The sequence below is a fragment of the Aethalodelphis obliquidens genome, unplaced genomic scaffold (genome assembly GCF_003676395.1).
Source record: "Aethalodelphis obliquidens isolate GAN/ISIS:26980383/991018 unplaced genomic scaffold, ASM367639v1 scaffold56, whole genome shotgun sequence".
NCBI classification, from domain to species: Eukaryota; Metazoa; Chordata; class Mammalia; order Artiodactyla; family Delphinidae; genus Aethalodelphis; species Aethalodelphis obliquidens.
This window is the reverse complement of record NW_020838000.1, coordinates 3,491,055-3,518,242: the sequence shown is the minus strand read 5'-3', so window position 1 is coordinate 3,518,242 and position 27,188 is coordinate 3,491,055. Positions and strand designations below refer to the sequence as shown.

The 27,188-nt window shown below is 41.9% G+C and overlaps 1 protein-coding gene across 6 annotated transcripts in view; it reads left to right on the top strand.

The window, feature by feature from the left end:
- The first annotated feature begins 14,403 nt into the window (after positions 1 to 14,403).
- Positions 14,404 to 27,188, top strand: part of UBE2E2 (ubiquitin conjugating enzyme E2 E2) — a 366,525-nt gene continuing 353,740 nt past the window's right edge. For 2 of the 6 annotated variants that reach the window (XM_027086525.1, XM_027086526.1), the window contains exons 1-2: positions 14,423 to 14,589; positions 20,166 to 20,349. In XM_027086525.1, coding sequence (XP_026942326.1) covers positions 20,174 to 20,349 — 176 coding nt within the window. In that variant the 5' untranslated portion in view covers positions 14,423 to 14,589; positions 20,166 to 20,173. Of the gene's footprint in view, positions 14,590 to 20,165; positions 20,350 to 27,188 lie in introns of all 6 variants that reach the window. The other 4 variants (XM_027086523.1, XM_027086524.1, XM_027086521.1 and 1 more) reach the window with 4 other exon arrangements.

Here is a 27,188-nt window from a genome sequence, read left to right as displayed (position 1 = left end):
AAAATACGAAGATTAAGTCAAGGTGGCACACCAGCTCTCCTGGCCTCGGAAGCATCCCAGCCGCCTCTTCCCTACTGCTTGCAGTGCTTTGCCATTCTTCTTTCTCAGCAGTAAATTATTTACAACATAATTAAACAGTCATTGCCTGAATGTTTCTGGGCCTCTCACCCTATCCCACTCTGCCTTTCTAGTTTTTCCTGACCTTCCCTTTCTCACTCCTTTCAAGAGAGTAAGTTCAACAAATTGAAAAATGAAAGACAAAATAATTACCGTAGAAACGTAACACTAGAATGAATGGCTCTCCCCCAGATACCAGCAGGGGCAACTGTACAGCAGGCAGTCTGTTTTTATTTACTTATTTTTTTGGCTGCGCAACTTGGGGGACTTGAGGGATCTTAGTTCCCCGACCAGGGATCAAACCTGCGCCCCCTGCAGTGGAAGCGTGGAGTCCTTTCCACTGGACTGCCAGGGAAGTCTGGGCAGTCTGAGTTAGCCCCCACTCCATCCCTGTCACCCCGTGTCAACCTTGCTCTCCCCTCCAGCCACCTGGAAACCCGAATGATGTCCCCAAGACAGCAGGTCTCCCAAACCCATCCTGCTGGAGCAATGCATCTCAGGAACCCTATCTCAAGGTTTTCCCTTCTTCCCATAAAACCTTTTCTGTTCTGCTTTCTGGGTGAGCAAAACAAACAACAAGTTAATCAAGAAAAATGTCTATTTTGGTATTTTTCATTGTGCATATAGTTTTGCTTTTTTTAAATATATTTTTTTCTTTTTTTAATTGATGTATTTTTTTGTTTGAAGTAGAGTTGATTTACAACGCTTCAGGAGTACAGCAAAGTGATTCAGTTTGGCATTATGGCTTTTACAAAAACGCTAATGTATAGTCCTGGCGTTCAAAGGAATTTTTTAAAAATTAAAGTATAGTTGATTTACCATGTTGTGTTAGTTTCTGGTGTACTAAGCAAAGTGATACAGTTCTAAAAATATATATACATATAATATATATATATTCTTTTTCAGATTCTTTTCCATTATAGATTATTACAAGATATTGAATATAGTTCCCTATGTTATACAGTAGGTCCTTGTTTATCTTTTATATATAGTAGTGTGTATCTGCTAATCCCAAATTCCTCTTTTATCCCTCCCCCTTTGTTTCGCCTTTGGTAACCGTAAGTTTGTTGTCTATATCTGCAAGTCTATTTCTGTTTAGTTTTTCTTTTTAAATCAACTTTTTTGAACTACACTTTGATAGAATAAAATTCATCCATTTTGAGTGTGCATTGAAAAGGGTTTTGACAATATACACCTGTGCAAATATCTCCACAATCAAGATACACAACATTACTCATCACTCCCAAAATTTTCTTCCTGCCCATTTGCAGTTAATCTTACCCACACATGACCTCCCAGCCCCAGGCAACCAGTGATCTGCTTTTGGTCATTATAGATAAATTTTACATGCCTTAGAGTTTCATAGAAATGGACTCATACCATGGATACTTTTTGTGTCTGACTTTTTTTCTCTCAACAGAATGCTTTTGATATTCATTCATGTTATTGAGTGTAAGGATATATCACAGTTTTTTAATCCATTCTCCTATGGGGCGACAACTGGGTTGTTTCAACTTTGGAACTATTAGGAACAAAGCTGTTATCATTATTGTGCATGATTCTTTCTTGGGCATATAGTTTCATTTTTCTTGGATAAAAACCTTGGAGTGGAGTTACTGTGTTATATGGTAAATTTGTATTTAACTTTACAAGGAGCTGCTGAACAGTTGTCCTACGTGATTGTATCACTGACATTCCCATCAGCAATGGTTGAGAGTTCCAGTTGTTCCACATCCTTGTAAACACTTACTATTGTCAACCGTTTTAATTTTAGCCATTTGGATAGGTGTGTAGTGGTATCTCACAGTGATTTTATTTTGCATTTCTCAGATGACTAATGATAATGAGCATTTTTCATGTGCTTTTTATTCCCATTCATATAGTTTCTTTTTTGAAGTACCTGCTAAAACCTTTTGCCCATTTTAAATAGGTTATTTGTCTTATTACACATACACACACACAGTACTTTTGATACTGAACTCAACGGATCAATTCTGATGGTAAGCATCAGACTGCGTGGTAAAGGATGGAGTCTTTTTGTATATGGGAGATGGAATTTTACCCCATATAAGCTGCAAAGTACTGGAACCTAGTATTAACCTTGCCCTTGCTATGTTTTGGAATAACACAGAGATCAGGAGGACAGGCTTAAGTCAAGCAGCCTGGATTCACACATGGGCTCCACCACTTACTAAATGCATAACATTGGAAAAAGTGCCCAGTTAAACCGTGGCTCAGTTTTCTCTGCTGTAAAATGGGGCAATGCTCACCTCATAGTGTGCTGTGATATTTAAGTGAGGTCATTTAAAGCACTTTGAACTGTCCCAAAACAGAGTGACCCCTCCATAAATGTTGGCTGTTATCAGGATGAAGAATCTGAGTTTCATTCATTAAAGTGCTCACCCAACCACATTCTTTCCAGAATCTTTATCTATACAGCTTCATAGCTGTCCTCCAGTCCTCAACTCTATTTCTACATCTGTTTTCTAGACAAACAGTCTCTGGAACCTTATTCTCCTTTTGCCTGCAGGTGATTTGCAAAAGCATCCGTAGAGAAGGAAGTGGTGTGAAGGTAGCTTTTACCTGACTGGGTTTAAATTTTGTATTAATTTATACCCATCTGTTCTTTGGAAGTCTGATTTTTTTTTTAGAATATTTCAACAAAGACCTGACATAACTTAAAGTTCAAGAGAGGGAAGAGAAACTAGACTTATTCCAGCAGGAGGCTGGCAGTAACATTTGACAATTACATTCTTTTATTTCAGGGCAGAAAGTTAGTGGCCTTCAAGACAAACAGAGGAAGTGAAACTTTAACAGCTTTTAGCTTTGAACTTCAGGAAGCCCTAAACATTCCTGAAGGCACATATTAAATGAAAAAAAGAAAGAAAGAGAGAATTAAAATGTATTAGATTAAGAGAATGAAAGACAAAAACCACACGATCACCTCAACAGACACAGAAAAGTCATTTGAAAAGTGACAAACATCCAACACTCATTCATAATAAAAACTCTGAAACTAAGAATAGAAGAGAACTTCCTCAACCTGATAAGGACATCTATAAAAAACCCACAGCTAACATCACACTTAATGATAAAATACTGAATGTTTTCCTTCTCAGATCACAAACAAGGCAAGAATTTCTGCTTTGGGCAATTGTATTTAACCTTGCGCTGAAGTTTCTCTAGCTCATGCAATTAAAAAAAAAAAAAAAAAAAAAAAATTCTTTTAAAATTAGGGGCATCCAGATTGGGAAAAAGAGAAGCAAAATTATCTTTATTCACAGATGATATGATCCTATATGAGAATCCAAAGGAATACCCCCAAAGTTTACCAGAACTCATAAAGGACTTTAACAAGATTACAAGAGCAGTAAACAAGAGTTAATATCTCTATACACTAGCAATGAACAATCAGAAACTGAAATTAAGAAAATAATTCCTTCACAGTAAGAGCAAAAAGAGTAAAATAGTTAGGAACAAATGTAATAGAAGAAATGCAAGACTTGGACACTGAAAACTATAAAAAAAATCACTGAAAGAAATGAAACAAGGACTAAATAAACGGAAAGGCAGTTCACGTTCATGGATTGGAAGGCTAAATACTGTCTTGTCTAGATTGCTCTTCTCATACTGATCTGTAAATTCAGCGTAATCCCTGTCAAAATTCCACCAGAGAGGATGGAAAATTGAGTATCCCTATTAGCTTGGACAAGGGTACAGATGGAAGTCCACAGCCTGCTCTCTTCTCCTTCCATGAACTGGCTCTGTCTTACACCATGAGGGGCTTTGCACGCGCACACGTGTGTGTGTGTGCATGTCCCAGCCCATGGGTATAACTTCCAACTTCTTCTCCCCTCACCCCATCACAACTAGCTTCCCTTTGGTCACACCTTCAACCTCGGGCTGTGCACACAAAAACCAACGTCCCCTTTTAGGAGCACAGACCCAGGGCAGAGGACCAAAGAGTTACTGGGAAAAAGCTCTCTCCCAGCCATTTGGATGGGGAATCGCACAGCTCTGTTTCCTAGAGACACGGTCTAGAAGCAGAAACGTGGGCTCCAAATGGGCACATCCCTTTGGCCTCACTGACGCCTCTGAAGGGAGCCCGAGGTGTCCTCTAAAGGAATGCTTCTCAAACTTTAATATGCACACAAATCACCGTGGATCTTGTTAAAATGTAGGTTTAGTAGGTCTAAGGTAAGGCATGATGGTCTGCCTTTCTCATGAGCTTCCAGGTGATGGATGCTCTGCTGCTGGTCTGTGGACCACACTTTGAGTACCAAGGCTGTGTGTGCAGCAGTGGCCCAGATAGGAGCCCACTGAGCTGACTCTAAGGGCAGAACTCATCATGTAATATTAGTGACAGCTAGAGGGGTGAGAGGTTGTCTAGACCCATCAAGCCTTCATCACCTGTGGCTGGGCATGCTGGTGAGGGCTGACAGGGAGCCAATGGACAGTGCTTGCCGTACTGGTTCTTGAGGAGCTGATCGTCTACCAGGCAAGTCAGATACAAATAAATAATTGCAGGACATTGTATAATGGGGAACAGTAGACGAATCTATGAGGCACATCGGTGACACAGTAGACGTGAGTAATGTCTGAGCAGAGCCGTGAGGGATGCACTGGGCTTCACAGAGAACAAAGAGGGAAAGATGATTCAACACAAAGGGAATGATGTATCTGAGGTAGGTTGTATATTCCAAAGAAGGCTGCAGCAATATCTCTAGCCTCATAAAACCTAGAAATTTCCACTCCCCTATCAAGAGGTGATGTTTAGTTCCCATCTCCTTGAACGTGGGTGGATTTATGATGGCTTCCCCGAATGCAATGTGGAGAAATGACACTCTGTGACTTACAAGGTTAGATTAGAAACGAGTGTGTAGTTTTTGTCAGGTTTTCTTGGGTTGCTTGTTTTTGGAACCAAGCCACCATGCTGTGAGGGAGCCAAGAAGCCCATGGAGTCTCAGTAGGGAGGAACTGAGGTCCCCACCCAGGAGTCTTGTTGAGCTCCAAGCCAACAGCCAACAGCAACTTGCCAGCTATGTGAATGAACCATCAGGAAAGCAGGTCTTCCAGCCTTTAGTCAAACTGCTCCAGGTGACACCGCATGGAGCAGAGTTAAGCCATCCCACCAAGCTCTGGCCAAATTTCAGATCCGCGAGCAAAAGAAACGATTGTTGTTGCTTACCAACTTTCGGAGTGGTTTATTTCACCGCAATATATTTCAGGAACATGTAAAGGTAAAGAAGTGTGTTTTAAAACATGACCCAAATAAGGGCATGTTTATATATAACTCAGCTATTAGAAATAAAAACATAAAAATATAGGAGATGTTGGGAATGTTGAATGTGTGATGTGGAGGGGAAAAAGTTTCCTCAACAAAGTGCTAGTCGTGTGAGTGTAATGCAGTTGTACTGTGTGGTCAACCACGCTTGGATTAATTATTCATGGCTCTGCGAGAACATGTTCTAGATGTAAATATAAATGTATTTATCCAACACATTTTTCTTTCTGGAAGAAAAACAAATTGTTATTGAAAATAATAATGATCTGCAATTGTGTGTGCTCTGGAGATGAAGCCCAGGTTGACAATTTCAAAAGAAATCAATTTATAGTTTTTACTACCAAAATGGAAACATAATTTCAAAAACAAATTAAAAAACCCCACCTGAAATCTTCTATGAGGGATACATCCCCACATTCTTGGGATAGAAGGACACAACTCTGACCTGCCAACAGTCCCCTTATTTTTCCTCCTAAATACACATTTCTTTTTTAAAAAAATATTTTATTTATTTAAAAATTTTTTTATTGGAGTATAGTTGATTTACAATGTTGTGTTAGTTTCTGCTGTACAGTGAAGTGAATCAGTTATACATACACATCTATCCACTCTTTTTAAGATTCTTTTCCCATATAGGTTATTACAGAGTATTGAGTAGAGTTCCCTGTGCTATACAGTAGGCCCTTATTCGTTATCTATTTTATATATAGTAGTGTGTATATGTCAATCCCAATCTCTTAATTTACCCCTCCCCTAAATACACATTTCTAAGAGAACCAAGCAAGAGTTTCTGAAAGAGGTAAAATTTATCACTATTCTTTAAGGCTGACAACCTTATTTTCTATAGGCCTGAGGAGTAGTGGGTGCACGCTGGTTGGAGAGAGAAAGATTTAGAATGTACTGAACTGATATGCCAACATTGTTTTCTGGGCTGTGGGTCTCCCTAAAATTTTTTTAAAAATTCTTTTGACCCTACTCTAGTGTTTAGTTGAAAAAGCAATATCCTCAAGTATCATAAGGATTTACATTACATGTGGGAGTTTGGAATCAGAGATTCCTGGGATGGAAATAGCACATGACAAATATCTTCCTTCTGCTCTCAGCTAAGCTGACTACTCCTCCTGGAATACTGGGCTCAGTTCCTGACCACATGTTTTTATAGACACATAGGCAATTTAGAGTGTGTTCAGAAGAGGGTGACTTAAATGGTCCAGGAACACAAACCTGTGTCACATGATGAACAAACGGAGAAAAGGTGGATGTTTCCTTGAGGAGAAGACAACTCATGGGGCATGTTAGCCAGTTTTAAATAATGAAAGAGCTTTCTTGCAGAAGAGCTGTTAACATAACTCTGTAGTTCCAACGGCAGAATGAGAAAGGGATTGGGAAGCAACTGAGGGGTGAAGAGAGTCAAAACTGTCCAAGGATGGGATTGGCTATCAGGGGAGGTAGGTGGTCCCATCCTTGGAGACATTCAAGCAAGTTATTTTGAAAGAATTCTACATAAGGTAGTGGTTGGATTAGACATCCTGCAAAATCCTTCCCACCGCTGAAACCAAGCAGGACCCTGTGGGTCTCCTGGGTACAAAAGCCTCTCTGTCCCCCATTTCTTGTTTGTAGGGAACAGACTCTAGCCTCCATGACCTTCCCTGAGTCCCAAAGGGCAAATTCAAACAGTTGCTAATCAGGGAAGGGAGGGGGTGCAGAGACAAGGGAGGAACAGTCAAGAGGGACAGAGAGGGGCTTCGCAGGTGGCACAGTGGTTGAGAGTCCGCCTGCCGGTACAGGGGACACGGGTTCGTGCCCCGGTCCGGGAGGATCCCACATGCCGCGGAGCGGCTGGGCCCGTGAGCCATGGCCGCTGAGCCTGCGCGTCTGGAGCCTGTGCTCCGCAACGGGAGGGGCCACAACAGTGAAAGACCCATGTACCGAAAAAACACAGGAAAAAAAAAAAAAAAAAAACCAAGAGGGAAAGAGAGGACCAAGATGGAAGCCCTAATGTCTTTTATAATCTTAGAGTATGTTTGATTTAAAATGTTGTGTTAGTTTCGGGTGCACAGCAAAGTGAATCAGTTACACATATACATGTATCTATTCTTTTTCAGATTCTTTTCCCATATAGGTTATTACAGAGTACTGAGTAGAGTTCCATGTGCTATACAGTAGGTCCTTGTTGATTATCTATTTTATATATAGTAGTGTGTGTATGTTAATCCCAGACTCCTAATTTATCCCTTCCCCTCACCTTTTTAAGTGAACTTAAAATTTTTCAGTATGATATTTATACTACGAAGTAGTGGGACTTAAAGAAGTCCTCATGTAATCTAGCAGTTTCAATGTGATTGGTCGTCCTCCATAAGATTTCACTGCTGAAATTCTAGTCTATAAATCAGGAAAAAAGTATATTCAGTGGCTTGCTGATAGTATTTGCAAAGCAACTTTTATTACTCATTCAATGCTAATTATACATTTTGAGAGTCCAATTAAGACTAACTTGTATATGTACTTTACATATAAAGATACTTATGCACACACCTGTTTGAACTTGTGGGTTAAGACGCAGCATGTTTTGAGCTTCCCTGGAAAAGCTATAGATGGTGGAGAGAGTGGATGTCTGCCCTTCACTTTGAAAAAAGCAGAGAGAACTCTATTTATCTCTTCCAAGTGAACCTTCCTTACAAGTGCCTAACTCCTTAGTGTTGGAACATGTCAGAAGGGGAAAAGAAGCCAACTTTTTGAATTCTTATATATTCTTCAGAGTGTCCTTCACTGGGCCCCTTTCTCTTACCTTTAAAAGGGAGAGAAATGAAAGGAATTAATGAGAAAGCTAATACTCTACTCGCTCTGTCTTTAAACCACAGAAGAACTTGGGCGTTTGTACTGATTTGCTGAGGCCAGTCTAAGGAAAGTTGAGCACAGCATGGGATTGAACAAATCAACTATTAAGCAAATGCAAATGGAAGAATTGGGGGCAACATATCAGCTATGATCAAAGGAACAGAGTTTATAACCTAGGTGGAGATGGTGAGCAATAACTTGAGTGGAGGAGGCCATGCAAGTTAGCAAATCCAAGGCAGATGGACAAATAGAAGTCTAGTGTCAAATGATATTCACGAATGTGGAGTTCTGATGACCAAGAGGCAAGGGGAGTGCACATCTATGGAGATGCATGGTTTGGGTCACTCTTCAAGCAAGAACTTGCTTATCTGATGCGGGCAGTTCAGTTAGCTGACAGCTTACAGCTGTGCCTTCAAGACCCATCTCCCCTTTTGAACCGAGGACATGCTCTTCCTGGGCAGTCTCTGCAAAGGACCAAGTGTGATGGAAGCACTAGGACCTGGTAATGTCTGCCAAAGGTGGGACCGCTTTATGGACGATCTTTGCACTGGAGCTTTTTGTTAGGCTAGGTGAGACTTCCTCAGAGTCAGTCCAAGGCTCTTCTTGCCCCAAACCTCCTTCCTTCCCCTCTCCTTTCGCAGGTGTCAACCCTGCCTTGTAGCCTGAAGGATTTCCCTGCCTACTTCTGCTCCCTTTTCCCTTTTTTTTTTCATAGATAAATAAATTTCTTGCACTTCTAACTTCATCCTGAGGTCTGCTTCCCTGAAAACTCAGCTGACACAGGGGATTGGATGGGTGATGGCTCCATTGTTCTAGGACACAGCCTGAACAGAGCCAGGCTGGTAAGATAAATCATCAGCTGGGGGCCTTGGCTTTTCTGATGATGGTAACTTTTTGTTTGACCCTGGTTTGAATATTAATCCCAGAGAGCCCAAAGACATAGCTTACCTATGGGGTCCTCATAGTAAGCCCTGGTCAGTAGAAAAATAGAATAGACAGCAAGTGAAAGAGAGCAGAAGAATCTTTATTCTTCTCCATTCATAAAACTTGTGCCCTCCTGTGAATATACTGAAAACCATGGAATTATGCATTTTAAATTGGTGACTTGTTTACTCAGTGAATTATATCTTGATAAAGCTGTTATTAAAAAATTATGCACTTCCAAACATTGAAGTAGTACTAAGGTGACTGTACAGGGAAAAAAGCAATGAGATAAAGAGAGCAAATAGCATCTTCTTCATTTTGGTCACATATAAGGAGATTTCATAATTTTTTTTTTTTTTGCGGTACGCGGGCCTCTCACTGCTGTGGCCTCTCCCGTTGTGGAGCACGGGCTCCGGGTGCGCAGGCTCAGCGGCCATGGCTCACGGACCCAGCCGCTCCGCGGCATGTGGGATCTTCCCGGACCGGGGCACGAACCTGTGTCCCCTGCATCGGCAGGCGGACTCTCAACCTCTGCGCCACCAGGGAAGCCCCATAATTTTTCTTAATGGAATCTGCTGAGAGGGCCAGAATGTTCATAAAGCTCTGGAAAATATTCGTTAATATACTTCTGAACTTCTAAGACATAGTAAAGAGCTCGTGTATTCTTTGAAATGATTGTTGAAATAAAAGACATAGCACACTAAGAAACCTACCTCCCAAAGTTCCATAAATTGAGGAAATGGCAGTTGAATAGCAGGTATATTCCTTGATTTGACCAGCCCTTATGGGGTGCCTACTCTTTATCCTAAAGTGTAGACACAGAGATAAATAATCCTTGGTCTCTGCCCTTGCGTTGCTCACAGCAAAATAGGGGTTTTTAAACAGTGTAGGATATTGGGAGGCACACTGCTGTGACTGACGGGGAGAATGTTTGCAAGAAAAAGTAGCAGACTCAAGTGAGTCTCTACTACCTACTGATGTACAGCAAATGACCCTCAAAACTTAGTGCCTGAAACCGTTGATTATCTCAAGGTTCAAGACTGGCTTAGCTGGGTGTTTCCAGCTCAGGGTCTTTCATGAGGTTGCACTGCAGGTGTCCAGTGGGGTGGCATCATCTGAAGGCTCAGCTAAGGTGGAAGGACTCTAGGTCACTCATGTGGGTATCAGGGGGAGACCTCAGTTTGTAGTCAGATGGGTGTCTCCATAGGGCCACTCACCTTATGGCAGCCACCTTCTCCCGAAGTGAGTGACGAGAGAGAGAGAGACAGAGGGACAGAGAGGACCAAGATGGAAGCCCTAATGTCTTTTATAATCTCAGTAGTGATGTACTATCCCATCTCAGTGGAATACCAACCAACCTTAGTAGGATGTGGCAAGTGACTACACCAGGGTGTGAATACCAGGAGGCAGGCATCATTGGGGCCGTCTTTGAGATTGACTACCATTCTTGGGCAGGGGCTGGGGTGGGAGGAACAGCCAGACTTCTGTGTTTGCATCTTCATTTATGTGAATGGTGCCATCTGATGTTTTGCAGTGTGCAACATACACAACTGTACATGGTGGCCCAAGTGGGAAAGTCAGGGCGATTTGTCCTCAATCCCTTCCATTCTCTGTTAAGAATTAATTCATTTATTCATCTGGGCAACAAGCATTTGTTAAACACCTGGTGCATGCCTCTGTGTTGGTGCTATACTAGGTAGTGGGGTCTTTGGGTTTCAGCTCTAATGGGGCTTCAATTTTCCCACAGGGTTCTTAAATATCCAAGACATTCAGAGGGACCACAGGGTGCCTATGGCCCCTTTCAAACGAGGCCGTAAGCAAAAGATTATTGACTTTTATCCCATTCTCTCAGGATCCATTATTAGTTTGGTAAACAGACTAATAATGATATTTTGATATTTCCTCCGAGGGGTACAATCCAAATGTTTAACAACCCCTGATCATTGGGTGCCTAATGAGAATAGAAGTTGTGTAACCAAGGAGCAGCTCTACCAGGGTGATGTGTTTTGCTGAAATCCAGCCCAGTTATCCCCAGAGAGGTCTTTTTCATCACCTTTCTAGTCAAACTAGAAAACTAATGGTGACTCTAGCTACTCACAAAGCTGGCAGTAACAAAAGTTATAAGAAGAGACCTACAAAAACATTCCCATTTGCCAATTCTAGAGGGTAAAATGTGGGCTCTATATTAAAGCCTAGAAAGAAGTGTAGGAGAGGAGGGAGGGAGTTCACGACGATGCATTGATGGACCAGAGCAGGAAATCGAAAGAAGGTGAGCTATTTGTTTTGGAGACCAAGTTTAAGTCTCAGGGGAGAGGAACTGAGAAAATCAAGTAAAATCTATTTTTTTTTAACACTGGACTCATGCTGAAGTGTCCTGACATTCACAGACTCTAGAGCCAAACTGCTGATTCCAGATCCCAGATGTGCTGTATGATTGTGGGCAAGTGATTTCATTCCCCTTCTCTTCAGTGTTCTCATCTTTCAAGTGGAAGTGACTGAATGAAACCAACCTTATGGGGTGTTTCTGAGCTAGTATATGTAAAGTGCTAGCATTTTGCCTGGCACAAATTAAGAACACGCTAAATGCTAATGTTATTATTGAAGAAATTAGAATAATGTCTATCATGCCAGCAACTGAAAGAGGGCAATTTCATTCACTCAACTAGTATTTATTGAATATATATATGGCAATGAACCCCAGCCAACGAAATCCTTCTTTCCAAAGTACTTATATGTAGAGGGGAGAGGGACAGAGGAGCAGAGGAGAAGGGGAGGACTAAAATAAATAAGTAAAAAGTATGTTATTTCCGATTTCTTATGATGCTCATGAAGAAAAATAAAGCAGAGAAGGGAGATAGGAGGCGCTGGGGGAGGGAAGCACGTTACAGAGATAGGAAACTGTTGGTTGAGAAACGTTTGGTGCGTTCCACACTAGCAAGGAGACCAGTGCAGCTGGAGGGAGAAAAGAGGGGGAAGTCATACAACGTGAGGTCAGAGGGGTCCTGCCTGGGGTGGCAGTCAAATCCTGTAGTGGCATGCAGCCTTTGTAAGGTCTCTGGCTGTGGTTCTAGGACAAGAAGCCACCTGAGGTTTTGAAAAGAGGAGAGACCTATTCTAACCTACGTTGTAAAGGATCACATATTCAACCTATGTTGTGTGTAGGATGGGGGCTGGGGTGTGTGGGGAAGTGGATAGGGGAATTAGAAAGATCAGGTAAGAGGCTGTTGCTGAGAGATGATGGTGGCTTGGACCAGGGAATTAGCTGTGGGGAGGGAGATGGGAAGAAATGGATACTTTCAGGATATATTTTCGAAAGCAGAGTTAACAGAATTTGCTGAGGAATTGGATGTAGTGTGTAAAACAACGAGTCAATGACAGAAAAGCTCTGAGAGGAAATGTTATATCCCAACCACCTAGACAGTGCCTGGTACTCGACAAATATTCCTTGAATCAGTGAAAAGCATAACTGTGATTTGTATTATGATGCCCTTCTTAAACTCAGTGAATAGTATATAGCAGTTAAAACACCTACAGATAAATGAAGTCCTGTAGCAACTACAGTTTCAGCATTTGAGCAGTGAAGCCTTTTCCAGTCCTTTCACAAAGTTAGAAGTTGCCATTTCTGCATCCCTGGCCCCCAGCTGCCAATGACCAGGACGGAAAAAGTCAACCTGGATAACTTTCTGTAACAGAAGAGTACTTTATTACAAAATAGTCATTGTGAACAAACAGAAACCAACAGGATATACACCTAAGAGTATACAAAAGAGTAGTTTATTTGGAGAAAAGCACAGAGACCTAGGAAATGGGGATTCTGTCATCTATCCTCACCAGACAGTTGCAAAACATACTGAAACACAGTCAATACAATGAGAATATTAATACACACGGATTTCATGAGGTAAAATAAGTTACGTAGACATTTAAGGCAGTCTATGAAATACTTTAACTTGGTCATATTCTAAGTATTAAAAAAATACGATGCATTTTATGTCATCTTTACCTACTAATATATTGCACCATGTGTGAGAGAGAGGTGGCTGTATAATCAACGATAAGCCCAGGATATGGTAATTTCTAATCCTCCAGTACATATTTTAGAGCTTAAGGGTAACAGGGCCTGTTGATGTCCTTGACTGATACACAGAACAAACCCACGTTTTGCTCAGTGGTGATTCATGGAGCCTACAAGCAATTTTCAGGGATGTTATAAAGGTAATAGTCAATTCTTGAAGAAGGCATTTGATAAAAGACGTTCAGTTCTAGACATATGTACAGATCTCGACTTTCTCCTGTCCTCTGGGGTCTCATGGCTGCTTGAGTTGCAGAGGTGGGGGAAATTTTGTGGAAGCCGACTTAGCATAGCAGACATAGGTTTTTCTTTTTTTAATGGTTATCTGGGGTGAAGATGATAGGGGGACCTAATGTTTCCTCGGGTCGCCCACAGCACTGCTCCTGTTCTCATAACCCTTCAAGTGGACCTTAGGGCAGCATCCCACTCGCTCTGGGAGTGCTCCACCCCCCCACCCCCACCCCCCACCCCCACCCCCGCGTGCCGCACTCTCTCCCCAGTATACCCGGGATGAATGGTTGGAAGCTCTTGGCTCCCACATTCTGGGCCCTGAAGGCGGAAGGACCCTCGTGCTGCAATGTCAGGTTTAGAGGCTGGCTTAGCCTAGGCGAACTTTCCAGGCCATAGCGAAGTTTTCCAACCTGGGTGCACGTGGACACCACGCGTCCGAGTTGCGGTTAGTGTGTCAACAGGGTCAGTTCAGTAGCCACTTCGAGAAAGCTTCGAGGCCAGTGTGAAGCCAGGGCCGCGGTGGCCGGGGGTAACACACCGCCCCTGCTTCGCCTTAGGGCAACCCCCCCTCCCACCCCCCACCCCCGGCCAGTGTTTGCCTTTAACGCGCGTGCCCGTCAAGGTCCCCGCGTCCCCTCCCTCCGGCCCGCCCGGCAGCCTCTGTTTCCCCCCACCCACCCCGCTCCCGGTCCCGGCCGCTCCTTCTCCATGGGACGCCCCTCGCCCACTCCCGCCGCTGCCCGCTCCCGGGACCCGGCTGTCACTTCACTTTTCCGCGCCGCCTTCCAGCCTTCTCGCCCGGCCGCGGGGCCCCGCCGTGCGCGCGCCCGCCGCCGCCCCCTCGCGGCCGCGCGCCCGCGGAGGAGGGGCGGAGCGGGGAGGGGGCAGGGAGGCGCGCGGCGCGGCGGGCCGACGTGGGACTCGCGCTCTCGCGGTCTCTCCCGGGCGGGCACGCGGGCACGCGCAGTCGCGGGCGCGCGCGCTGACGGCCGGGCGGCGGCGGCTCACGGAGGCGGTGGCTCCACTTTTCAGGACTCAGGGGCGGCCACAGCGACAGCCGCGGGCAGTAGCCTCGGGAGCCGGAGCTGGAACGGCCGGGGCGGCGGCGGCGGCGGCGCCGGGGGTGAGTCTGGGCGGGCGCGGGCGCGGCGGGGACAGGCGTGGCCGGGCGGTCCGGTGCGCGGTGCGCGGGTCCGGGTTCGGTGACCGGACGGTCCGAGGGGACATCCCGTCACCGGGGCCTCCTCCGCGCCCCTTTCCCCCGCGCCTCCGCTGACTCCTCTCCCCGGGCTGGGGCTCGAGCTCGCGACCTGCGCGGACGCCCCTCCCTCAGGTACCCGTTGGGCCCCCGCCCCGACCCCCCGCTCCCCTCGGCGCCGCTCGCGACCCGGTTCCCTCCCCGCGCCCCGCGTGCCCCCGTCCCCGCGCCCCCTCCCGCGAGCCTCCTGCCCCGGTTTCTCGCCCTTTCCACCCCTCCCCCTCCTCCCCATCCACCCCTCCTCCTGCCTCTTCCCTCCCTGCCCATCCTCTACCCCCTTCCGTTCTCGGTTCCCCATCCCTCTCCAGCCGCATCCTGGAAGTAAGTCTTTGCAAAAGTACAGGATAAATGTCACGGTGGAAAGTGCCCGGCTCGGTCTTCTGCTATTTTCACTAATTGCATAATTGCAGCACATGGTGTCTCTCCGGGCGAGTGCAGGGTCTGGCCCCCCCGGGGCCCGCCTGGAGACCCGGTGGGGTGTGTTTGTGTTTGCCCTGGTGTGGAGTGTGTGTTGTCCTGGTCTTTTGTGAAGCCCAGCGCTTGTCACAGTTTGGAGCCCAAGCCCATTTTTCTCCAACCTCTTCTCTGCAGCTCCCACTGGCCTGGTTCGAAACTGGATTCTCCCCCCGCCCTCCCCTTCTTCTCCCCCCTCCCTCTCTCTTCTCTCTTAGTGTTTTGATCCTTTTGCCCTTTACCATTTCTAATGAAGATAAAGCGTAGCTTCTTGTGTTTTTCTTCCCACGACCGACCAGAAATGTCCAATCCATCTTCCCTTAAGGAAATTAAGGCCGCTTTAGAAAGACCTCATCCTGTGCTCGGTGGCTGTTAGACCTATTTGCATGTCTTCAAGATTCATCGTTTTGCCTTGTGTATTCTTGAGCGTCTACTCAAATATTTCTATTTAAGAGTACAAAAGGAAATGCTAGGGTTTACCTTAAGAGTATCTCGCCTTTCAGAAAGATATTAAGTTCTTCTTAGTTTTTTTTTTTTGTTGTTGTTGTTGTTGCTTTAAAATCCCTGATTCCTAAAAATGTATGTTTCTGAATAGGTGGTAATTCAGTCTGGACCTTGGGAATCTAACTGTTTGTGTTTACTCAGTTTGGATGCTCCTTGGCTGTTTAGAGTTTTGTATGTGGGCTGATGCCAATGACGGAGGGTTTTCATATAATGTCATAGCCCATTATAGAAAGGTGGTCCCCTCCAGGACATAGCACCTTTTCCTCAAAACTTGGGTGTTCCACGATTATTTCGTGCATAAATATCTCTGCAGGTAAGTGCAAAGCTGGCTATTGCTCGATATTCTGCATATAATATAAATTATTTTACATTTTAGAAAAGTTTGGAAACGTGAGTGGGAAGACAAATAGCAAGAAATCAGATGACAGAATTACGCGTTTTCCTGTTGTAAAAGCTCAAAGGAACATTTGCTTTTGCAGTTTTATACGATGAGGTACACTTATAAGGCTTATCTGGACAGTAATCCGGATTTATGGAGTGACTATGGTTGTTTTTACCTTATCAGTAATATTTATAACCAAATCATTTCATTTTTATGGAACATGTGAGTTTCATTTTGGATGTTGCTAATTTCCATGGAGTACATTGCTAATACAGGTTTAGGTAATTTGTGTGTTGAAGAAAGAAGGATATCTAAACTCTTAATATAACCCGCATTTGAGGAAAGTTCTACTTTACTATTTTATGTTTAGAAGCCAAGTTTTACTTTGAGTACAAGGCAAAAATTTAAGTATCTTAATATCTTTGAAACTATCATGGAAGAGTAGCTCTATGTTTATAACGGTGGGATTCAAGTTCATCTTCACTCTAGATAATTGGATCAAATTAGCTATTTAGGAATTAATGTTAATAGATGATTTTAAAGCGCTGATTTAGAAGATAACATTTAGAGAGTTTTAATTCAGGAAGTTTCATTCATTTGTACTTTAGAGAGACAAAACACCAGTCTTGTAACTAATTAAAATGCTTATAGACAGTCTTTTCTTCATAAAGATTAGTTGTCACTTAGTTTTTCCCCATACTTTTTACGTAAGCAGGCATTCAAAAACCAACAGCCACAGAATTTCCCCTTACTCTTGATATTTGAAAAAGATATGAAAACTTTGTTTCTACAAGTTTCTATAGTGGTTATTCGTGGCCTTGAGCAAATTTATCATCTGTAGGTTAAGATTTGGACAAAATAAGGTATCTTAGGTCCAAAGTGGAAATAATCTTTTTTCCTTATTGTGAAACTGTAGAAATTATACATCTATTTGGGTATTTTAATAGTTCTCTAGTGAGACTAATTTTAGTCTTCTGATATTCTGGAGCAGTTTCTGAAATTTGGGTTTCAGATTATGGCCCAGATTATATCATTGAGTAGTCTTTTAAGTAATTATATATACTTGTGGCATTATTAGATATTATGTAGTTACACATAAATAAAATTATTAAGATGAACGTGTCGCTTTATAACTAATGTAATATACAACTGAATTTCTAGGCATAGTTTATTAAACTGAAGCTGGAGTTTCAGTAAAAAAGAATTTTACTTAGGTTTCCATATGTTTGTCATATAATGGATTGCTTCTGGTTTAAGACGTATAAAATAATTTCTCACTCATTTCACATATCTCAAAATATTGCCAGCAGCATTTTGCTGTGTCTGAGGGCCTTTCTCTGAGAATTTTTCTCTTTCTTACTCGCATGCACATCTGCTCTATCTAACATGCTCTTATATACATACTTATAAGGTTTTCAACTTCTGATATATTTTTTTTACTGAAAGAAGTAAGCTGAAAAAAGAAATCAGTGTTAAATCCAAGGGTGAGAATTTAAGTGAAATAGCAATGAAAGGAAAAAAAAGCAAGAAATACGTTAGGACGGTTAGAGCTAGATGTGAAACATACTGATATAAAATTTCAGGATTCTATTAAGTGACTTTAGTGCTCATAAAAGATGTCACGGCAGTGGAGACTCATGCTCTCCATTTACAGGGTAGAGAGAAAAGCAGTCAGGGTTCCCTGTGTGTTTCAGGATTCTATTAAGTGACTTTAGTGCTCATAAAAGATGTCACGGCTGTGGAGACTCATGCTCTCCATTTACAGGGTAGAGAGAAAAGCAGTCAGGGTTCCCTGTGTGTTTCAGAGCTGCATGGAGGAGGGGGCCGTTGAGGGTGAGAGGGTGGTGGTGCTGTGTTTGCGTGTTGTCTTATTGAAGACGTTCAGGAATTTCTGTTGACTCTTCACCCCCTGTACTTCCTGATTCCTCCGTTCTCTTGCAGTGCTTTTTGGTTTGTGTTACCATACGAATTTCAACCACTTAAAGGTCTGTATTAGGAAATCACTTTGATTTAGAGCAAGCTACAAGTTAAATCTTTGGTGATGATGAGTTTTAATCATTGTCAGCTAGCTATACATTTGGACCGATTATAGTAATAAAAAACAGTGCTTTATTTGAGGTGTCCTTCTTTTACGTATTGATTCTTATTCTCGATCTATCAAATACAGTTTTATTTCAAGTCCTGATTTGGTTGAGAGTAACATAGTATCTTTTTCAAAAGGAATTTGTCCCATTTATCTGTGATTCTTAAAGGTATATTTTGTGTTGTTAATGTCACTTCTTTTTTTTAAAAATTAATTAATTAATTAATTTGGCTGTGTTGGGTCTTCGTTTCTGTGTGAGGGCTTTCTCTAGTTGCGGCGAGCGGGGGCCACTCTTCATCGTGGTGCGCGGGCCTCTCACTGTCGTGGCCTCTCTTGTTGCGGAGCACAAGCTCCAGACGCGCAGGCTCAGTAGTTGTGGCTCACGGGCTCTACAGCGCAGGCTCAGTAGTTGTGGCGCATGGGCTTAGTTGCTCCGCGGCATGTGGGATCTTCCCAGACCAGGGCTCGAACCCGTGTCCGCTTCATCGGCAGGCGGACTCTCAACCACTGCGCCACCAGGGAAGCCCCTAATGTCACTTCTTAAAGGTAATTTTGTTTTTTAAGGAAGAGGTACCTCAGAAGGTAGCTGCACCATCTCAAGTGGTTATGAGGTGACAGTAACATCGTTGAGAGTCTGGGTGTGGGTTTTGTCAGTTTGGGTTTGGACTTGTCAGTAAACTCTAACCTAGCCGGGTCACAAGGGATGTATTCATGGTGCTCAAACTCAGAAATTGATTATGATAGAATGACAGTTGTGAAGAGGACTGGCACTTTTTTGGTGTTATCTAGGTTGTAACAACTTACAGTACCTGTGTACCAAGGTATTGAGGAAATTGAGTTGGTAATCAGAGTTCTTGTGGAGCATGAACTCAGGGCACAGGGAATTTGAAAGCCTTGAGGGATATTTCATTCAGACTTGGCGGGGGGGGGGAAGAACCCTTCATTGTTTCCATAAAGCCTTCATCTCCTGTGAAACGTGGTTGCTTGGTATATTGTTGGATCGGCGCTGGCACTGTGATACGGCTCAGTTTTTATCTAGAGTCATGGAGGCCTCTGTGTTCTTCTGTTATCACAAAGGTTACTTCAAACAATTGACTGGTTTAGAGGATTTTAACCTTAGCCCAGCCCGGAGGATGTATTCACGTGATATTGGTGCGGAAGTGTGCCCCATTCCTCTGTTCTTGCGGCTGTTTTTACTAACCTCTGTTACAGCCCTTAGCAAGTTGGCTTACCCACTGGATCAGATTTCTCATGCTTGTGGGACCAAAGGGCCTAGCAGAGTGCCTGGTGGGCAGTAGGCCCTCAGGTTTTTTTGGCTAACAGATTTATTGCCGTGTAATTCACATACTGTAAAATTCACTCTTTGAAAATGTGTAACTCAGTGGTTTTTAGAATATTTAGAGTTGTACAACATCACCATTATCTAATTTAAGCACATTTCATCACCCCAAAGGGAAACTTTGCACCTGTTAGCAGCCCTTTCCCATTCTTCCCTCACTCCCAGCCCCTGGCAGTCGCTTACTGACTTTTCTGTCTTTGTGGATTTACCTATTCTGGACGTTTCATATAAATGGAATCATGCAGTTAGAGGTCCTTTGTGACTGGCTTCTTTCACTTAGCATAATGTCTTCAAAGTTCATCCATGTTGTAACATGTAGATACTATACTTCATTCCTTTATGTGGCTGAGTAATAGTCCATCGTTTGGATATACCACACTTGGTTTATCTGTTCGTCAGTTAGTGGACATTTGAGTTGTTTCCTCTTTTTGGTTCTATGAATAATGTTGCTGTGAGCATTTTGTGTATATATTTTGTATGTTTTCATTTCCCTCCTCAGTACACTTTGGATGAAAGAAAAGTTTTGGCAATTCCCAAAGCTGTTTTGTAAAGTGACCAAGTCATTCATTTTATAGTGAGCTTTCCTTAGTTCCTCTAAGATTCACTGTCTCTCTCTTCTTGAGGTACCTTACTGCAGTCCTCCCACAACTGAATAAATGATTTTTAACTCTCTAATCCAGGATCTAAAATGTCCACTGAGGCACAAAGAGTTGATGACAGTCCAAGCACTAGTGGAGGAAGTTCTGATGGAGACCAACGTGAAAGTGTCCAGCAAGAGCCAGAAAGAGAGCAAGTTCAGCCCAAGAAAAAGGAGGGAAAAATATCCAGCAAAACAGCTGCTAAATTGTCAACTAGTGCTAAAAGGTACCTCAATTATTGTAACCTCTTTGGTTTTCGTATCAATTTATCATCTTAAGTTCTATCTTTCTCTTGCATTTAGTCATTTATCTGGGATGTGGACTATGAAGTTCATGGACTTTTCTTTCTTCTTCAAGATTACTTCTTTTTCATGGTTTTAACTGTATGCAATATGAACTTTTTGGTATTTAAAGTCAGTTAAACAGCGTGGCAAATTTATAAAGTACATATACATAGTGTGTGTGTGTGTGTGTGTGTGCGCGCACGTGCGTGTGTGTGCATGTGTGTGTGTTTATGTATTGTTAGGTGAGTATGTATAGGAAAATGCATGTAAAAGTGTGATGATTTGATTTATGGTTCCTTGACCATTAATATTTTATTCTGTTCAGTAGCAGAGAATGAAGAGTGGGAGTCCATTGAAATAGTTATTGGATGGTACTGTATTTCCTGCTACTCCCTGTTAGTAAAGTGAGAAATGCAGGAGTTTAGTAACAAATGCATCTTGGTTTCATCATATTAGGCAGTGGTTCAGTCTTGATACAGATTTTCTTTTTCTCCAGAGAATAGCTAGATCTGGAAGGAAGATATTTGAGAGATTCCCTATTGCCACATCAATTGCTTATGATGATTGGCATGTCATTGGACTCAGCAGGCAAATCTGCTCTAATATTGTTACGTTGCAGAATATCTCTTGGTAAATAATTTAAAGGTGAATTGAATTTAGTAGAATCTTGCCTGGTCCTGTGATGTACTGTTCTTGTTTTAATACCATTTTTATATCAAATAGGAAGTGTAAAGAAAAGCAGTCTAAATTTTAGGCATAGTGGAATGTCTGAATGTTGAATGGTAGCTTTATACTTTACTCGGTAGTATGAATTAGGGGGAACCCATCCCAAAGATTATAAACCATGCGGGCTAGTGGACCTTGTTTCTCTCTGGCCTAGTCGGTCCACAGGATTGGGAAGAACCTTCTCAGGCCCCTGGCAGGACGTGACTTTCTAGGGAGAGGTGTTTGAGTGATGGTACGCGGTGAGCTGCCTGCTCCAAGGGACTAGGGTACTCAGTTTCCCTTTTCCAGACGTGTGCTGCTGATCCCTGACCTCTGTTGAAAGAGCTGTGTGACAGTCAGGTAGCCTTGAACTTTAAACCTTCGAGCCTCTCTATACGCGAATATGCCAGCATGGGGAAAGGGTTCAGTTTGTTTCTGCTCTCACACCACAAATCCAGGAGGCCTCAGCTGGTGGACCTGGTGGCAACACAAAATGCCCTGCTGTGGAGAAGTGCGGGTGGAGTTAGAGCGGATAAGGAAGGTGGGGATGGAGAAAATAGGGCGTTTAGATGAAGGAAAGGAGGTGGGTGTGGGTGGGTAGGAGGTACTCAAGTACAGATTGTGGCCCATGTAAATGGAGAAACACTAATCAGTCAGTGTCTGATTGGCTCATAATAGCAATTGGTATTACTGCACTGCTGAGAGTAAGAAGGGTCTTTTGAGTTGCTTCCTGGCTGAAAAAAATCCCTCCATTGACAGATATATTCTTGTGAATCTGTGGTTTTCAAACTGTGATTGATGACCTTCCTCTAGACGGTCTCTGGGTGGTTTACGGGACAGTGTCTGAAGTGACTTAGTCATTTACTATTTGTTTTAAATAAAAAAATGCTGCTTCACTGCTAATTTTTTAAGCAAAAAAACCCCCAAAAAACCCAACACAAAAAACTTAATTCTTCCCTTTTCCTTTTCCCCAGTTTAGTTGATAGTGAAGTTAATTTTGTTCCCCCCACCGTCTCTGCTTAAGTTCCAACAACTGAGGAAAACATTGGGACTCATGAGCGCAGGGACTTAACATCTTTAATTCACCACAGTGCCTAATGTAATAGGGTCACGATAGTTTTTTACTGGCTGCCTTAGATCTTGAGTTTGTTGTAAGAGTTGGATCTTCTGTGGAGATTAGAGTCCCAGTACTAATGTGTTCAGAAGATCCAAGTTAGAGACAGTTTCAAAATAAAATTCTAACTTGTTATTGATAAATGATTTTTATTCAGATGAGACGTCTTTTCCAAATAGTGTCCTTTTGTGAGCCAGAGTTAATCATCTGGATCCGGGTTTGATTCTAGGTTCTGGCATTTAGTCTCTCTGTGATATTAGATGCATAGTTTAACATTTCTAAACCTCAGCTTTATCTTCTGTAAAATGGGGATAATAACGGTCCCATCCTCACAGCCAGTTAAAGTCTACAGTGATATTTCTCCAAGTCCATTTGATAAACTTTAGGAAAATGAGGTATATGTTAAACTCTGAGGACTTAACGCTGTTTGTTAAACTAGAAAAACTCAGATTTTTATAGTAACTCAAGAAAAGTACTTTGCACATAGATGTTCAATTGCATAAAATGTGCTTTAATTGTAGAATTAATAATTAGGTGTAGAAAACATGTTTTCTTGAAAAAAAATTTCAGTTTTCAGGTATTACAGAAAAGTAATATTGGATACAGAAAATATTAAATGGGAAATTTACTTATTTGGCCGTGCTCCACGGCTTGTGGGATCTTAGTTCCCTGACCAGCGATAGAACCTGGGCCCCAGCACTGAAAGTGCAGAATCCTAACCACTGGACCACCAGGGAATTCCTGGGAATTTTATTTAAACTATGGTAAAAATTAATTTCTGTCTTCTTCAGAGTTAAGAGGGAGATTTTAGTTACTTCTTTGATGCATTTTTGCTCCTCTTTGGCTTGAATTTGTTTCTTAAAAAATTGGCATGCTCTTATCACGGTCTGTTCTCTCGATAACGTCTGTATCACTCTTGGTATATTTGCTATACCTCTAATTATATTTGTTTTGTATATATATATTTGTCTTATTTGTAGTTGGACTATGCCTGAAGTAACAAATTTTGATGATTTCATTAAATGGACTAGTCAATTCAATAAAACATCTATTTTGAGCTCTTCATTGAATTGACTGTACTGTCAATGTGAATTTTTAAAAATATTTATTTATCTATTTACTTATTTGGTTGCACTGGGTCTTAGTTTCGGCAGGTGGGCTCCTTGGTTGCGGCTCACGGGCTCCTTAGTTGTGGCATGCGAACTCTTCATTGCGGTATGCATGTGGGATCTAGTTCCCTGACCAGGGATGGAACCCGGGCCCCCTGCATTGGGAGCTCCGAGTCTTAACCACTGCGCCACCAGGGAAGTCCCTGTAAATGTGAATTTTAAATCACATTTATTGCATGCTACCTTTGTTCAGAGTGGACATTGTGATTTTACTGGATACAATATAATACTGTCCTAGGGATGATACTTAGCTTTAGACTCTAAATTTTTGTTAGGTTGAAAGGTTGATTTCAGTGTACATGTATTCCAATGTGAACTTTTATTATATGGGCTCATCTAAGTTTGTTTTCCACATAAGAATGAAGTAATACTCTTTATAGATAATCTTTCATGATTATTGTATTTTCTTGATTCTGAATGTGCATTTAAAAACTTTTTAACGTTCCTGAAATCAGGATGCATCTTACAGTTGATGCGCACAATCATTAATTTAGGGTGTCTTAAGAATCAGTGGTCTTTTGGATTCACAGGTGCGTGGTGTGTATCACCATTCAGAAGTAAACTCTGGGTTTATTGCTTGCAATGGCTCTGTGTTTTCTGGGTTAATTCAGAGACTACTTTGAGATATAAAAAATTTTAGTAATTAGTTGCATGATGTTTTCTTCTTGAGAATGAGTTCATTTTGGAAGGTTTTGAGGAATGCAGACGGTAGGGGAATATAGAAAGTCATCTAAGTGGATGAAGGTTTTTTAAAATAATAACTGTTAAGCCAACACCTTTGCGAATCCCCATGTCATATATTCATGTCCTGCTTGGCCCTGAGTAAGTTACTGAATTTTCTTTAGCCTAAAATATGTTTGTGTTTTAAACATGTCAGTACCTATACACCGCTTCATTTTTCTGAACCATAAGTCCAATATGTTGGTGTTAAAATGAATGTTTCATATTGCCTCCATTTTTGTCGTTTTGGTGCCGTTTTCTTCAGTCAAGGCTGAATGAATCATGATTGTGGCCCCTGTACTCCACTCCCCTTTCTTTCTAGCAGATGACAGTCACGTGCAATACTCTTACCATTCCTGGAACATTTAAGGTATTGGGTGAAGTCTTACAAGCTGAAATTTAGTCTGCATTTTGCTTCTGACTTGACTCCGTAGCCATGTGCAGTCACTGACTTCTGTATCATAACGACTAAGGAAGTGGCACTGCCGGACAGAAATTCGAGTTAGGCAATTGTCTAGTTGATTTATGTCTCAAGAAAGGATTTTGTCTTAAAAGTTCTGATAAGAGAGAGGAGAGGTCTTTTTGTTTATTTGACTTAGCAAGATAATTGCTTGTCTTTTCACCTTACCAGTGTACAGTTACTAACCTTAGTTTCCTAAATGGGGACTGATAAAACGGTAATACTTAGAAAATTCTGTGAGATTTATTTAATTCACTTTTAATAGCCTAAGATCATCATGTAAAAGGTACACGGTAAGTGTGAATTATTGATACTTTTTCATTTTTCGTCACCCTAAGGGACAGTGCCTGAAATAGCTGCCTTCCTTACCCCGCGTGTCAAGACTGAGAAACTTAATACATACCATGATTACAACTTTTGAGATAGAATTGAATTGCTGTTATTGAAAACAGCAGGACGTCTTGCAACCGTTTAAATAGCAATTCTTCGTATAATCTTTTCTGTCAGGAGAAATACAGCCATTCTTTGGTAGCAGTGGCTCCAAATATATTATAGTATATTGACTCCCTGCGTAGAATTGTCAGGTTTATCAATTGCAAGTTTATAAATTGCTTTTTGTATTGAATAATTAGATTTAGAATTATAGATTTCTGGAGGGGTTTCAAGTTCCATTATAGAATTATGTGACAAAATTATGACATCAATTTTTTAAACCAAAAGGGACAGTATAAGTATAAAGCAAGATGAGTTATTTGAAGATCCCAAAGAAGTTCTTTTATGTTAAAAATAGTTTTCTTTGACAGTTTAAGCATACTCTTTTGAATGCCTGTTCTTTTGGTCCTCTTATTTTAAAAACGAAAGTATAGGGCTTCCCTGGTGGCACAGTGGTTGAGAGTCCACCTGCGGAGGCAGGGGACACAGGTTCGTGCCCCGGTCCGGGAAGATCCCACATGCCGCGGAGCGGCTGGGCCCGTGAGCCATGGCCGCTGAGCCTGCGCGTCCAGAGCCTGTGCTCCGCAACGGGAGAGGCCACAACAGTGAGAGGCCTGCGTACTGCAAAATAAAATAAAATAAAATAAAATAAAATAAAGAATAAAAACGAAAGTATATATATGTGTATACACACACACGTATAGGTATGTGCGTATATATATATGTATATATCAGAATCACTTTACTGTACACTTGAAACTAACACAATATTATAAATCAACTGTACTTAAATAGAAAAATTTTATGAAAGTTATTCATGTTTCTGGCAACAGATTAAACAGCACAGAGACATTTTTAATGACAAGCAACAGTTTTCTGTTGAAACACTCTCCCTGTCCCAGTTGCATTCCTTTAGCTGTCTCTGGTTTGTCCTGCTTCTGGTTTTCTGCACAACCCTAAATCTTATGCATATACCTGCTTGTTGAATTGTTAACTTAAATAATATCTTTTGTCTCCTTGCTATGAAATTTGAGGATGTAGCTTGCTCACCTGCTTTCTTTTTTTTCCCTCCTCCCGGTTAATGATAGTTATATTTAAAAGAAAGAGTATTGGTTGTCTTTCTAAACTAAATAATATAGTTAAGCCACTATTTCTTATTCCCTCACATTTCAACAGTATTCCTTGGTTCCCTAGTTTGTAAAATGGGGATATTAGTACCTTTTTTCTTCTTTCCATCTACTCACAGCCCCCCATCCACTTTTTGTTGGTTTCTATTAGCTACACCCAATTTCACATCTTCAAGGTTAGTAACGTTTTCATTGTGTAGTGCAACTACAACCTGTCTTCTGTGCTTTATCTGTAAGTAAAAGGCCAATAAACTGTCTGTACGTTTACCTAAATATTTAGTGCCACACCAAACACGGTGTTAGGATTAGATTTCCTCTAAGTCCAGTGTTATGATCTCAGGGCTCCCCAGTGAGTCATAGCATTTAGGTGAAATAGGTCAAATCTTTCTGTTTTATGCCTTAATATCTGTTACATGATTAAAATTATTTTACGTTTGAGTTTCCTTCCTGTTCGATCTACGATTTTCTTAGGCAGAAAATGTAATCTCTTCTGGGATTTCTGACTGTCTTTCTCCCTGCTCCCCGAATAGTAGGTCTTTTTTAATCTTTATGTACTCCGCAGTCCCCTCTTGACCAACTCAACCTGTTTGATCTACACCCATCTGCTTTGTCTTCCAGAAATACAATGAAATTTCTCCTCCTTTGGTGACCACCACCTTCTCTTTGCTGTTTATTCCTTTTTGCATTTTCTGTATCTCCACCTGCTCCCCCCCCCCCATTACCATGGGGTCCTGAAGGAGAGGGAGGTGAATGTGTGTGTTCTCAGTTTGCTGTCTTTAACCTGGACTTACCCATTTTGTTTTCAAGTGCCTGTTTTATTTATATTTTTGTGTGAAATCTACGAAGGGTATCAGATCTTTGAGATTTCTCTTATTTAATTCTGGACCATATGTACTTTAAATGCATATAAACACATCACAGAGTCCATATTAGAAGGAAATCATATGTTCTAACGATAAGAGGTCATGGAATTTGTCCTAGTTAGAACCTCTTCATTTTATAGGAGAGAAAATTGAGGCCTAAAGAGAGGGAGCAGGTGTGAACAGTCTTTTTG